This window comes from Clupea harengus, chromosome 2 (assembly GCF_900700415.2).
Source record: "Clupea harengus chromosome 2, Ch_v2.0.2, whole genome shotgun sequence".
NCBI lineage: Eukaryota > Metazoa > Chordata > Actinopteri > Clupeiformes > Clupeidae > Clupea > Clupea harengus.
In genome coordinates this window covers 17967629-17982386 of record NC_045153.1, presented here as the reverse complement: position 1 = coordinate 17982386, position 14758 = coordinate 17967629, and the positions used below count along the sequence as shown (strand labels likewise).

At 45.9% G+C, this 14758-nt stretch overlaps 1 protein-coding gene across 1 annotated transcript in view; it reads left to right on the top strand.

The window, feature by feature from the left end:
- The window catches only part of adcy5 (adenylate cyclase 5), an 83885-nt gene that overhangs the window by 43912 nt on the left and 25215 nt on the right, over nucleotides 1–14758 (top strand). Inside the window, exons 3-4 of the mRNA XM_042709343.1 lie at nucleotides 5766–6029; nucleotides 6765–6886. Coding sequence (XP_042565277.1) covers nucleotides 5766–6029; nucleotides 6765–6886 — 386 coding nt within the window. The remainder of the gene's footprint in view (nucleotides 1–5765; nucleotides 6030–6764; nucleotides 6887–14758) is intronic.

Sequence of the window (14758 nt, the reverse complement as noted above, 5' to 3'; positions counted from 1 at the left end):
TTTTTTTTTTTTTCAGCTGAGTTAACTCCCACGTCCATTCTTTCGTCCGGGGATTCCACTGGCTTCCAAATAAGGACAGAGAAAGTGAGGCCTAATATAAATAGAATGAGATTGTTGCTTGGGAATATTTGCATTGACTGGCTGGATGGGTTCTTATCTGATGCACGCTGGTTTCCATGGCAGTGAGGGGAGGCAGGACTCATGGCCAGCATGGGGCTGGCAGCTGCTCAGCTTACATCAGTTCATGGTTGCAATAACATCTCTCAGACCTCCTCCCTCTCTCTCTCTCTCTCTCTCTCTCTCTCTCTCTGTTTCTCTCTCTCTCTCAGACCTCCTCCCTCTCTCTCTCTCTCTCTCTCTCTCTCTCTCTCTGTTTCTCTCTGACCTCCTCTCTCACGCCATCTCTCTCTCTCACACACACACTCCATCTATCTCACACACACACTCCATCTATCTCGCTCTCTCTCTCTCACGCCATCTCTCTCTCTCTCTCTCTGTCACTCCATCTCTCTCTCTCACACACTCCATCTATCTCTCTCTCTCTCTCACTCCATCTCTCTCTCGATCTGACACACACTCCTCTATCTACGGCTTTGTTCTCTTTTCTTCTGCTTTTTCACTCACTCATAATCTCACATTCCCCATCTTGTTTTTTATTTTTTATTTTATGAATTAGTGATGAATGAGTCATGTCTAGTGTGGTTAGTGTTCATTCACATGACAAGATCCTTTTTTTTGCCAAACCATGATGTCTTACAGTAGTTTACAACTTTCAACAGTAACCCCCCCCCACACAGAAACCTTAGTGAGCACCAAGAAATAGTGAAATATAACCATTTCAAAAACTATGAACAGTAATAGTGAAACCGATGCAATTAGTGAGCGTAGGTGGGCATGTGTTTGTGTTCTGCGGTTCTGTGGCTGTGCTGCTTTGAGGCTTGCCTCGCCTTGGCGTCTGCTCCAGCTCCTCCTTCCAAGACTGTGGGAGATTTGTCAAACTGCCTGTGGGTTGAGAGGTTGCGTGCATTTTCAAGGGCACTGTCTTAGCATGATCAATGCAGAACAGGTAAAGCTGTCAGAACTTGAACCCGAGCCCTCAGAGGTCACCCGAGACATAGGAAGCTCTTGGCCTGGGAGTGTGTAGCCTCACACACATAGATAAAGTACACCCATACTGCTACTGTAGAACAGAACAGGCATATTGGGTATCAGATATCAGTCCAAGGGAATCTGAATGCTGGCAGGGCTTATTCATTTGTTTCATGTTCTGAAGAGCATTTATTTGCCTTCTTGTAGAGAAGCCCTCGGTTTATTTTGACGTTTTTGAAAGTATTGGCTTTTGATGGTCGCTGTAGTGACTGGCGATCCAGCTTGGAATTTCTGCGGACCAGGAGAAGTGTGTTTAGTTCCTTGGCATTTTCTTGTGAGTCAGGTCAAGCCACTTTCATTTATATAGCACTTTTAAAAACAACAGGAGTTGACCCGAAGTGCTCTCCAGTGGAGGCAGACGGATTAACAATACAAGTAGACGGAAAAGGAATAAGAGGTACGAGTAAACAGAGAGAAAAATCACACGAGAAAAATACAACTGAGGTAAAATAGATGAGAGAAAAGAGTAATACATACAAGGCAAGACTAAAATGGAAAATGAATAAAATAACAACAAAATGTGAAATAAAAGTAAAATAGTAAAATAAAAAAAATAAGAGAAACCGAATAAAATCAACAGCAGAATAAAATGCATTGAGAAGAAAATAGATTAAGAGTGGACTTGACAAAAACCTCAGACTGAACTAAAAGCAAAAGAAAAAAGATGGGTCTTTAAATTTGATTTAAAATTGTCAGTGGTGGGCCAGGTTTTTGATGTGGTGCAGGATATGGACCATTTGAAGTGGAGGGGGGGGTCAGTAGAAGTACAGAAGTCCATCGAGAGGCGACAAAAGCAGGAGCAGCTATGTCCAGGTCCTTATGAGATAAAAGCAGCTTTAATTTGGCTATGGTTCCAAGCTGATAAAAGCTGCCCTTCACAACACTACTGACTTGTTCAAATTTAAAAAAGTGTACAAGATGACACCAAGATTTGTTTAAACTACATTGTGCAAATTTGCAGACAAAGGACCAAGTGCATTGCTTAGATTAGTGACCAAACTAGGAGGGTTCAAATAGAATTACTTACAGTAAGAGTAAGAGCTGCTTCCTGGAGTGCTGGGTGGTTTCACGCCCACAGAATCTACCCACACGCACACACACACATAGACTCGCACACACACACACACACTGATCCTCTTCTGGCATCAAAACCTTTACTCAGAACATAGCCTGTAGCCTAGTAATAAATGGCTGTTGCCAAAGACATTGTCAGACATTAAGGGGGAGCCGAGGCAGAGGGTATCCTCCTCAAATACAATATTGGCCTGTCATTTTAGTTTTAGGATTGAATTGAACAACTTTCCAACTTATCTTCACATCCTGTTCAATGATCCTCTGTCATGTTGCAATGGAAGAATGGCTGAGACTGTGGACCTGCTCTCTCTCTAGGGAGGAGTCGTTTCTGGTGAACACCATCTGATGTATAGGAAAATATTTCAGTGTATAGTACAATATAAACCCATTGTGGAAAATTGTTAACAGTCATAATGGAGAAGGTTACTGTTGGTTGAACCTGTTTTTTGTGGCTAATCACTCTAGTTTCTAGTTGACAGTTTGGCCAAATGCAGTCCTGTATCTTCCCTCTGAAATTCAACCACACCCACACACATGCAAACAGACAAACTTTCGTGACAGACAAACTTTTCGCCTTTTGTGATTTGAATAAAGAGTGTTTCATGTGTCAACATTAGTTATAGTTATAGTGTGCACCAGAGTCTTAACAAACATAATGCAACCCGCTGTCCTTTTGACTCTTTTCAACACAAAACCCATTAATTAATAATTTCACTGTAAACATTGCTATCACCTGGTCCGTGACTTAAACACGTGTGAGGAAAGGTTTTAATTGTGTATGTGTGTGTGCACCCATGCATGTGTGTCTGTGTATGTGTGTGCGTTGTGTGTGCGTTGTGTGTGCGTTGTGTGTGTGTTGTGTGCGGTGTGTGTGTGTGTGTGTGTGTGTGTGCGTGCATGTGTACATTTTCAAAAGTTTAAGCAGCCCAGAAAGTCTATTGTGTCATCACACACCTCTCGTCCTTTGATCTCCTCTCCAATTATTTCCCCTCTTCTGTTTGTTTTGAAACCTTTAGACCATCGCTGCATGCCACCACCGCTGCATGCAGGCAGGCAGTCATATAGTGTTTGTCAGGCGGCGATATCATATACTTAGACTTCACCAATGACACTTGGTATGGTTGTAGCCCCACATGGCTCATACGGAATAGAGGGTTTGTGTCCCTAGGTGGGCGTGTCCCTTTGTGCTAGCGCCCCCTTAGGTGGAGTAGGGTCAGCGCACTTTTTGGGCAATAGCTCGAAAATGGTTTTCCCAAACATTATCATTTTTTTTAATGGCAAGCTCATTGCAAGAGTCGCATTACCCTACGTCATTGCAATTCATTTTTGGAGTGGCTCCACCTAGTGAATAATGTTCAAAGCAAAAATCTAGCACTTCACTAGCCAATATCTTGGGATGTAAAGGTTAACTACCACATTCTTTGGTCACATGCCAAATTTCGTGACATTTGGTCTGTAGGGGACGCTGCAACTGACACATTTCAATATCTCAAGAATCGCTTAAGCTAACATCTCACATCTCCAAAAGTTCCTTTCAGTTCACTCAACAAAATTCAGCTGCCAATACAAACTTGTCTGAATGGCCACTATCAATTACATAAGATGTCGCTACCACAAGCTATAACATGTTTTCCTTTGCTCCTCTCACATAGTTTGGCCTATCTTGATTTTGTCTTTAAATACTTGTGTGTGACATATACATTACTCAAATGATCTTCTTTCACCTGTTGAAGTGATCAAATCATTCAACCTTTTGCTACTTGGGGCAGTTTGCACAATCTGCTTGGACCCCGATGATCACTGCTTGCGTCTATATTTAAACGTATTATTATGATAGTGTATATCCCTGTCCTGTTATAAATGTTGATACTTCAAACTAATTCTTGCCTTCAATTAATAATCCTACATTTTAGAAAGACTTGCATATTTTCCAAATCTTGTAAATAAATGGCAAGTACAATTATACAGTGAATCTCTTACTGTTGCTTATGTATACACGTACATTTCACAAAAATACTCAAAACACAGTAATACATCTGTTATAAAGTCACACTCATTGTCATATTCACTACGCAGGTCTCTCAACCGCAGAACGTAACTCGCAGTTGCTTCACACCATATCAGCCTACAGCTTCCACATCCACAGATTTTTAATAAAATGTAAACAATTTTCACAATTTTCGCCATAAATGTAATCCTTCAAGATGACACTTTTCTCGGAATGGAAAATATGTAATTTCACTTGCTCATTCTCTCACTTTCTGCTGCGGTCATATTTCACTCCGCTATGCAGTGAGTCTAGTTTTCACTCTCTGCCGTCTCCCCACCCCCTACCTGGAGCTCCTTATTGATTCAGTCGAGGCTGCTGGATATGTGTAATTGTCCTGAGCTCCACGCGCTGCTGGTGTGAACTGGGCTGGGTGGTGTGAATGGGACACTTTGGCTTTTTTCTGGGCCTGGTTTTTCCATTTTTGGGGGTGTGAACAGTTCTTTGGCAGGCTGCAACCTGTCTGGCTGGACCCCTCACCATGACTAGATAGCAAAGGTGATCTGAAGTTTGTCTGAGCTCAGAAGCTGCGTGTGTGTGTGTGTGTGTGTGTGTGCGTGTGTGTGTGTGTGTGTGTGTGTGTGTGTGTGTGCGTGTGCGTGTGCGTGTGCGTTAGTGTGTCTGCCTGTGTGTGTGTCTGTGCATGTGGCTAGACAAGGGTGGTGGCTATTTAGCATCGCACACACGTACACACGTAGACACACACACACACACACACACACACACACACACACACACACACAGAGAGAGAGTCCATTAGGCCTGTCACCGTGGCTGCTGAGGTCAGAGCAGAGATATGTCTGTAGACGAGCATCTCTTTCAGACTCAGGGATGTTATGGAAACAGCAGCCCCCGTGCCCCTGATAGCACTGTTTAGAGAGAAGGCTGAGACGCCCTGTTCCTGACCTTGTCTGAGAGAGGGAGAGGGAGAGAGGGAGGGAAAGAAAGAAAGAAAGAAAGAAAAGAGAAGGGGGAGAGAGGGGTGGAAGAAAGAGAGCGAAGAGACGAGAGGAGAGACAGAGGCCCCCTCTTCCTTTATGATAATAGCTTCAACTCCTCTGTGGTCTCCCTTCTCTTCCTTTCTCTATCTTTCTTTTTTTCTATCTCTCTCTCTCCCTCACTCCCGCGCTCATTCATTAACTCAGGCATCCTTGTTCTTTTTTTGGAACTGCATACTCATCACGGGGGGAAACTAGGCCCGCTCTGTTTATGGCAGAAGTGCTGAAGCCCAGTAGAGACAGGCCTGGTTAAAGGCCGTACCTCTCAGGGAGTCTCTGTCCCAGTCAAACCCCTGCCAGTGTCCTCCACTGACCGTTTCCCACTGCTGTGCTCAGCACACATTTGGAGTTAGCGGCCTCGTGGCAATTTCATAAACAACACTGTTAGTTTTAACACCATTGAGTACCTAAAACTTCTCCTTTCCACTTCTCTTTTTCTCCCTCTCCTCTTTCCCTGTATCCCTCTCTCTCTCTCTCTCACCCTCTCTGTCCCCCAGCTCGTGTCCAACGTCCTGATCTTCTCCTGCACCAACATCGTGGGTGTCTGCACCCACTACCCGGCCGAGGGCTCCCAGAGGCAGGCCTTCCAGGAGACCCGCGAGTGCATTCAGGCTCGCCTCCACTCCCAGAGGGAGAACCAGCAGCAGGTACGGCACTGGGGTGTGGTGGTGGTGGTAGGGGGGGTGAGGACACTGGGGGGGGTGAGGACACTGGGGACGCTGGACCACATTCACATCCTCCAGAGGGAGAACCAGCAGCAGGTGACACTGAGGAGTGAGGATGCTGGACCACATCCATGTCCTTTCCTTGTTTTTTTCCATCTTCCCTCCTAATGCTCCGGTTGTTCGTCTTTGGAGAAAAACGATGGATTATTATTAATGAGGGTTTCAGATGTGATTGCAGTTCTAATGCATAAACCAATCAGAGAGCGGGGTGAGCGAGTGTGTTTGGGACAGAACGAGTGGGAGGGGAAAGGTTCAGAGGGTTTCAGGAATCTTTTGGAAATGGAGTGACATAAGCGCTTGAGTGCGTGTCCCAGCGTTCTTGGGATTTTTGTGCGGACTACCCAGAGTTTGTTCTTCGGGGTGGGGGGTGTGTGTGTGTGGGGGGGGGGAAATAATGACAGCTGATTAAAACAGTTTGTGCACGGAGCTCTGGAGTGCTGCTGCTAATTTGCCAGTGCTGACATGGAGTGATTGGAATCCTCAGTGTTCTGCACTCAGTGCCTCTTCGCCCCGTTTCCCTCCTCCGCACGCCGGCGCCCACCCCCCACCCCCACCACACGCCTGCCTGCCCGCCTGCCCGCCCCCACACTGGCGAACAGCAGCACGCCGACGTGACGTGCCATTAATTGCAGCTCGAGTCGCCCGTGACGACACCTCATGGCGTCAAGAACGGGCTGTGAGATGGGAGCGTAGCTAAGCCACAGCACTCACTTTACATGTCTCTCTTTTCTCTCTCTCTTTCTCTCTCTCTTTCTCTTTCTCTGCTTGCAGGAACGCCTCCTCCTATCTGTGCTTCCCCGCCATGTTGCCATGGAGATGAAAGCCGACATCAACGCCAAGCAGGAGGATATGATGTTTCACAAGATCTACATCCAGAAACATGACAACGTTAGGTGGGAATTAAATGCATACGGCCTCATCCACTGGTCAGTTGAACATATAGGACAAGAGAGAAGGATTTGCCATTTGCATCAGCACTGACATTTTACTTAAGTAACTGGAGCAAAGTATAAATGCATAATGTATAACATTAGTTTTTACCTGAGTTTCATGTTAGATAAGCATTATACATGCTTACAATACCTACCAATACCTAAGTGGAGTATTAAACTGTTCCTTTAAAAAAAAAAAGTCATAACAATTCATATTCTGCGTTAACAAATATCTTTCGTATAATTTATTGAGCTGGCATCAATTTAATTTGTGTAGAACAGAGATGTGTTTCCTTTAAAGCGTATGTGTTTCCTTTATGGGCCCCAGTGAAACACACACACACACACACAGACAGACAGACAGACAGACAGACAGACAGACAGACAGACAGACAGACAGACAGACAGACAGACAGACAGACAGACAGACAGACAGACAGACAGACAGACAGACAGACAGACAGACAGACAGACAGACAGACAGACAGACAGACAGACAGACAGACAGACAGACAGACAGACAGACAGACACGTACACACAGTCGTACACAGACACAGACACAGACACAGACACAGACACAGACACAGACACAGACACAGACACAGACACAGACACAGACACAGACACAGACACAGACACAGACACAGACACAGACACAGACACAGACACAGACACAGACACAGACACAGACACAGACACAGACACAGACACAGACACAGACACAGACACAGACACAGACACACACACACAGACACAGACATGTGTACACACACACAGACACACAGACGTACAGACATGTGTACACACACACAGACACACAGACGTACAGACATGTGTACACACACACAGACACACAGACGTACAGACATGTGTACACACACACAGACACACAGACGTACAGACATGTGTACACACACACACAGACACACAGACGTACAGACATGTGTACACACACACACAGACACACAGACGTACAGACATGTGTACACACACACACACACACAGACGTACAGACATGTGTACACACACACACACACACAGACACACAGACGTACACACACACACACACACAGACACACAGACGTACACACACACACACATAGACACACAGACGTACACACACACACACACACACACAGACACACACACACACACAGACACACACAAGCAGAAAGACTTCCAACATCCTACAAATCTTGATATTTGGAAAGTAGTATACTACAGAGCCACTCGAGGGAAACTGACTTATGTGGCACAGTTTTATCACTAATCCAGAGCAAGGATCCATGAAGGAACTCTTATGAACTACTCCCAGGTGCACACAAAGCGCAATAAATTAAGACGATTGAAAAAAAACTGAAAATCTCACCATTTTAGCACCGGCTTCTTTCAGTCAGTGAGTAAAGCTCTGTAGACCATAGACATGAGTCAGATTACTGCTGTAGCAGAACTTCTTTAGGGAAGGTTATTTTCTGTCTATTGCACGATGAGGGGAGAGGATGAACTCATACAGTAGCTGCGGTAGTTCCTGTGGTTGACTCCTAATCGTTTTCAAATGAACATTAAGATGAGATTCAGTTTAAGTTCCCATTCTGTTTTCTTCTAATACATGTGAACAAGTACTATAGGTCAAATTGATGTGGTTTTCTGGTTCTATATGAAAATAGGTCACCGAGCTGCTTGTTGACTAGTTCCCGATTCCTTTTCCCTCTCACTTCCCCCCTCCCCCCTCACTTGCACCCAGAGCCACACATTAGGGCGGCTCTTTAGCCAGCGCTGGCCTGATCTGATGCGACTGAGCGTGTGTGAAGCAGAGCGCGCCTCACTGTTTGCACACACGTTTAGCTGTGATCATGTGCTGGACGGGCTTTCGCCTCATCTCCGCTCCCTCTGCCAGCACTCACACACAGATGCAGCCTCGCACAACAACCACCATTGTGATCTCTCTCTCTCTCTCTCTCTCTCTCTCTCTCTCTCTCGCTTTCACTCACTCTCTTTCTGTTACTCTTTCCTTTTCTTTCTCTCTCTTCCTCTGTTACTCTTTATTTTCCTCTCTCTTGCTCTCTGTTCTTTCTTTCTGTTTTTCTTTCTCTCCCTCCCTTCCACCCTCCACACTTTCCCTCTCTTCTCCCCCCTCTCCACCCCTCTTAGCAGTATAGCCAGGCTTTGGGGTGCGCCCTCCCCGTTAGCAATAACAAACACCCTCTTTGTCCTTCGTGTGTGTCAGTCCAGTTGTTTGCAGTACAATGTTTAGAGATCCGATCAGGCAGCCACGAGGACGGAACTGTTTTGTAAAGGTTAAAGTGTGAAGGCCTTTCCCCCCCCCCCCTCTTCTTCTTCGTCCTCCTCTTACAGCGACCCTTTGCAGGAAGTGATGGATTGAGACTTTTCCCCGAAAGCATAGAAGGTGAAAATCCGGCCGAACGCCATTAGATTTGCGCAGGGGGAGAAACTGTTTGACAGGCGGAAGTTTCGAGTGGAGATTTAAAAGGCAAGGAAATGGCAGATCTGCCTCTGTGTTTTGGCCCTTTAAAGCAGGGCAGATTAAGGCACGAGGAGATGAGGTTTCACCCCGAGAGTGTTTCCTCTGCTGAGTGTTCAGTCTGATCTAAACATGTCAGACAACCGCTTTCATGGCTCTCCAGCTCCAACTCCTCTGGCCATTTTCCGGGGCTTTTGGCCACACATTTGGTTAGGCTGCTCTAGACTGCCTTCACAACAGTGTAGCCGATAAGCTTTTCCCAGAAGGTGTTTTTGTGAGGCTATTTTTGAAAACTTTGTCTTTGTCAAAGTGTTTAAGCACTTGAAAACATCTTTCCTCTCCCTGGGTTATAAGTTTTGTAAGAGCCAGTTGACCTGAGATACAAATGTAACGAAGATTCTCATTGTTTTTCTAGCAGTGATCTCCACATCAGAACTTCGGCATTACCTAAACATGCCAATAATATCACTGAAATGGACACAGCCCCTTCAGTACTCCCCTCCTGTTTTTAGCTTACCTCAGGGACATACCATTGACACATTGACATGGATGAGAAGGAGAATGCTGTTGACAGCTAACTGGCATCAATGAAAAAGCAGCTAGAGGGAGTGAACAAACAAACAAACAAACAAACAAACAAATAAACAAACAATCACCGTAGCCACGAACGCCACCAGAGCCACCCATGTGCAAGAGTGCAAGTTCTATAGCTGTTCCCTATTGTCATCAACAGTCAAACATGAGGTTAGAAAAAGTGACTAAGCTCATAAGTGAGGCACAAGCACGAGCCGGCTGTGCTAGATAATCCTGCTCCTCAGCAGCACGCATGCTGTGCATCTCTGTGTCCGTATTCATCCATGGCCTTGAGCAAACAGGTCGCGGCTACAACAGCGGCCTGTAACGGATGCTGAGTGCCTGATTGTGGCCCGGTAGGGGTGTTTTCGCTGCCCGCTGGGCCAGGACGAGAGAGGGGGAGGGGGGGTGGGCGATCCGGTCCGATCCAATCCGGGGCCTCTGGCGCTGAGTGTATGCGAGCACCGCTGATTTCCCCGGCTAATGCAGCATGTGAGTGCTGCGCCGTAATTGGGGCTGCGAGGAGCAGCAGACAGGCAGACAGCAGTGGGGAGAGGGGGCCTCCTGGCAAGGCCTGCTGAGCAGAGGAGGAAGTGAGGGGGGGAGAGAGGAAGGGGCGGAGAGAGGAAAGGCGAGGAACAGAGAGAAAAGAGTGTTAAAGAGAGAGGTGGAGAGTGCATATGTTAAAGAGAAAGAAAGGGAGGGAGAGAAAAAAAGCACGTGAAAGAGCGAGAGCAATGGTGTGTGTATGTGTGTGAGAGAGAGCGAGAAAGAGGAAAAAAGGAAAAGAGAGAAACCAAGGGACAGTGGAAGAACAGAGTGTATGGAGGAGAGGATCGAGTTAAAAGGGGAAGGAGGGAGGGAGAGAGAGAGACAGAGGGTACTGAAAGGGATTTTCACGGGGAAAACAAAGGACAGGATGGGAGCGCATGATGTTTGTGTGGTAGCTTGTCTCGGAGCCCATGGCTTGACACCACCGGCGGTCGGTCAGGAGACCGAAGCCTGATTCTTTTATCCTCACCCAAATGAGGAGGAATTGATTTTGAAGGAAGAGAGTGTCCTTTAACACCATGGCTGTGTGATGTCTCTGTGAAGGAAGAGAGTGTCCTTTAACACCATGGCTGTGTGACTGTGTCTCTGTGAAGAGTTCCCTTAACCTCCCTGTTGCTCATTGTCAGTCTGTGCTTTGATATATTTGTCTTAAATCTTTAGTATCCAGAGACTTGGCATAAGCATGTCCAACTGCATGCATTTTTGGACGAGGCATTTGTTAGATGCACAAATGCGAAGGCGAGGAATTAATGATCTAAGTGAGTGGCAGGTGCAGACTGGGTGATGTGCACCGCCAACAACATTGACACCTCACTCACACCCTCGCACATCAAACTGCGGGTGACAAACAGGAAGCTTCATGTGAGGCAGGTATGAGCGACAGAATGTGAGTAGAGATATGAGTCGAGGACAGGGCCAGCTGAGTCAAAAGCAGAGAGCCAGGAGGATTGGTTTGTGTGTGTGTGTGTGTGTGTGTGTGTGTGTGTGTATGTCAGGTGTGTGTGTGTGTGTGTGTGTGTGTGTGTGTGTGTGTGTGTGTGTGTGTGTGTGGGTATGTCAGGTGTGTGTGTGTGTGTGTGGGGGGGGGGGTTGTAAAAAACAACACTGTGAGGTTAATCACGGACGGAGATGAAAGAGTAGGTCGGCCAGCACCAGCAGAATGACGGGGTCAAGCTAAGGGGACACGGTACAGCCACGCTAGCCCAGTTCAGCCGACCCCCTTTGATATGAGCACCAGCGACCCATGACTGATTTTTGAGGGGTGGGGGGGTGTCGTGTTATGTAAGCAGGAAGTGTGACTCGATGCTTGCATTCCTACCCTAGGGCTCACTCTCTCTCTTTCTCTTTTTCTTTCTTTCTCTCTCACTCTTTCTCTTTCTCTCTCTATCTTTCTTTCTCTCTCTCTAATTCTCTTTCTTTCTCTTTCTCTCTCTTTCTTTCTTTTTCTCTTTTTTTGTTCAAGGCTGTCGTCATTTTCTGCAGTGAAAAATGCATCTGCTGATCTCTCTTGACCTCCTCCAAAGCAAACCACCATATGACCCACACTGATGCACCTCTCTTGTTAAAAATGACTATTCAGAGTATTTTTCAGATGTTGCTTAAACCAGCCACCATCATGATTCGCACAATCAAATTATTTCTCAGAGAAAAAGCGGAGCAAAAGAGAAAATTAGGGTATTTTGGAAAAAAATAAATGGTGAATCTTTTTGTTTCATTCCTCCTTCCTCTGGGTTTTTGTGGAGGCGTGGAAAAGAAGAAACCGTGGCCTTGTCTTCGGTGCTCTGTCACCACTGAGCCATAAATTACTGCACTGACAATAAAGTGTTTCTCGGCGGGATGGCTAGTGGGTGACTCAGCAAGCAAAAGGCTGCTAATGGCTGGACCTTGAGAGGGAGTGGGTCATGTTCAGGAACGGAGAGTCGGGTCTCTCGCTCTCGCAGCCCTTCCAGCGCCGTGCAACCTTTCTACGCAACAGGCAAATGATAAGAGATGTATTTCACTCACCAAATGCAAGATACTTTGACACTTGTGGAAGAGCACTGCGTTGAACGAAGCCTTTTTCATCAACGTGTCTCCCGTGTTGGGTTTCTGTTGCTTTGCTGCATTCTGTTTCTTGCACAGAATAAATGAATAACAATAGAATCAACAAACAAAAAGTTGCAATACCATATTTTAAAACCAAACCAGTGTTCATCAATGAAGATGGAGGCTATCAACAGTCTTACTGAGTCTCTGGCTAACCTATCACTGCCTGTTTGTCATGGGAGAGAGTTTGCCTGAGAGGAGGGGCAGGCATCACTCCGGAAGTTTGGAATGGTTGAAGTGACCATCTGATGATTTCAGTCTGAGCATCTGGGTTTAAGTTTGGGCTCTGCTGCGGTCCCAGTCGGAAATGGGCCTTGAATGGATCAGCGCCGTGGTGCCGAGGGAATGTTTTCATGCTCTCATAATCCGGCGGTAGTGGAAGGCACGGGGATTATGTATTTGTGGTTATAAATAGAAAGAACGGTGGCCCCAAACGGCCAAACAAACACGAAAAACAAAACAATGCTAATCTACCAGTGGTCGGTCAGGCAGATCGTTCAACGTGTCCCTGTTTGGCCACCCTCTGATGCAATAATAATAACAAGTTATTATTTTAAACTTTCTGTTTAAATTTTGTGTTCTAACGTTCTGATACAGATCAGTATTTTTTCAGGCAAACCCAGTCTTAATTACACTATTTGCTTACAATTACACTGTTCAGATGATTCAGATGGGCTTTTGAGAGATAGCTTTCATAGCTGAATTAATGTAAAACTGAAGTACTTAGCAGCAGCCATTAACACTACCAGTCTAGCAGGGTCACTCCTTGGTTTTCATTCAGTCTGTACCCAGAGGAATGGTTATTGCCTTGCACTAGGCACACATATAATAAATCCATTTAAAAAAAGGCACACATGCAATATCTTAGATAAACGGGTGCAATCTCGCTGTCATCATCTTAACATCTTATTCTTATTCCTAACAACATCTAATGTTGCATTCTACTTAATATCCTCACAGTGGGCTGAATGTGTTTGAGTGTGCACAGAGCAGAAACACTAATACCCCGTCATATACTGTATATATATAGTATTTTTAATGCAGGGTATTTATAAACAGCATACAGAATCAGACAAGCCTTGTTCCTAACCCCATGGCAAAAATGAATGTCCTTGTGTGTTTGTGTGTAATGATTCCATTATACAGTTGAGCAATTAGGCACAAATGTAATCAGAGGTGGGCCACTGAGCACAAGTGACACACAAACAGGAAGTATGGACCTTGAGACAGGAGAAGAACAGGAAGTAAAAGCACTTATGATGAATATTGACTTCACCACACACTGACAGCAAGCTGTTTTAAAAAAATTATTCACACTAAGGTAAACATAAACACGTCAAGGAAGTCAACCAGGCAATTCAGCGCTAGTCGCCTCAAGTTTAGTCTCTTCTTCGCCATCTCTTGTCTCTCAAAGAACTGAGTACGTCCACCATGCAGTTGAAGAGTTTTGACGGCAGGTGTGAATCCAAGCTTTACCTCCGCATTAATGAATTAAGTGCATTAGAGGATAAAAGCGGGCTCGAGGGGGAGGTCCCCCATAGACGCCACGGCGCTGCTCCATTAGCGCCTCGTCACCGTGCACACCAGAGGGAGGGCTTTATCAACCTGTTGACCTGGCCCAGCCTCTGACACCCACCTCTGGGAGAGTGTAGTGGATTCACCTGAGCGGCGGCAGTGGCCCTGGCCCCCAGCACTGCAAATCAAAAGCCGGGGGTGAATAATGTGCCCTGGCCCTGTTGAAAAACACAGATGATTCAGTCCTCAAAAGAACAGAAAGTCATTACGCCCCATGAGATCATCTGCAGCATTGTGTGGCCGTTTTTATTTAATTTCCTTGTTCTCTCTTCCCTCTCTCTCCCTAACTCCCCCCCCCCCCCTTTTATCGCTCTCTCTCTCTCTTTTATGTTTTTTTCCGTTTCTCACTCACCCTCTTGTTCCTGTTCTTGCCGATTTCTCTCTTTCCTTTGTTCACTCTTTCCCCATCATGCACACCTTTTGTCCATTGTGGATCAAACTATGTATCGGTCCCTTTTCTGAAATCAGAATATTAATCACATGCATTAGCATAAAGAGAGAGAGGCGGGGGGGTATTGGCACGGTAACAATGGCTGAGTCACAGGTACCACATTAGAGAGGCATG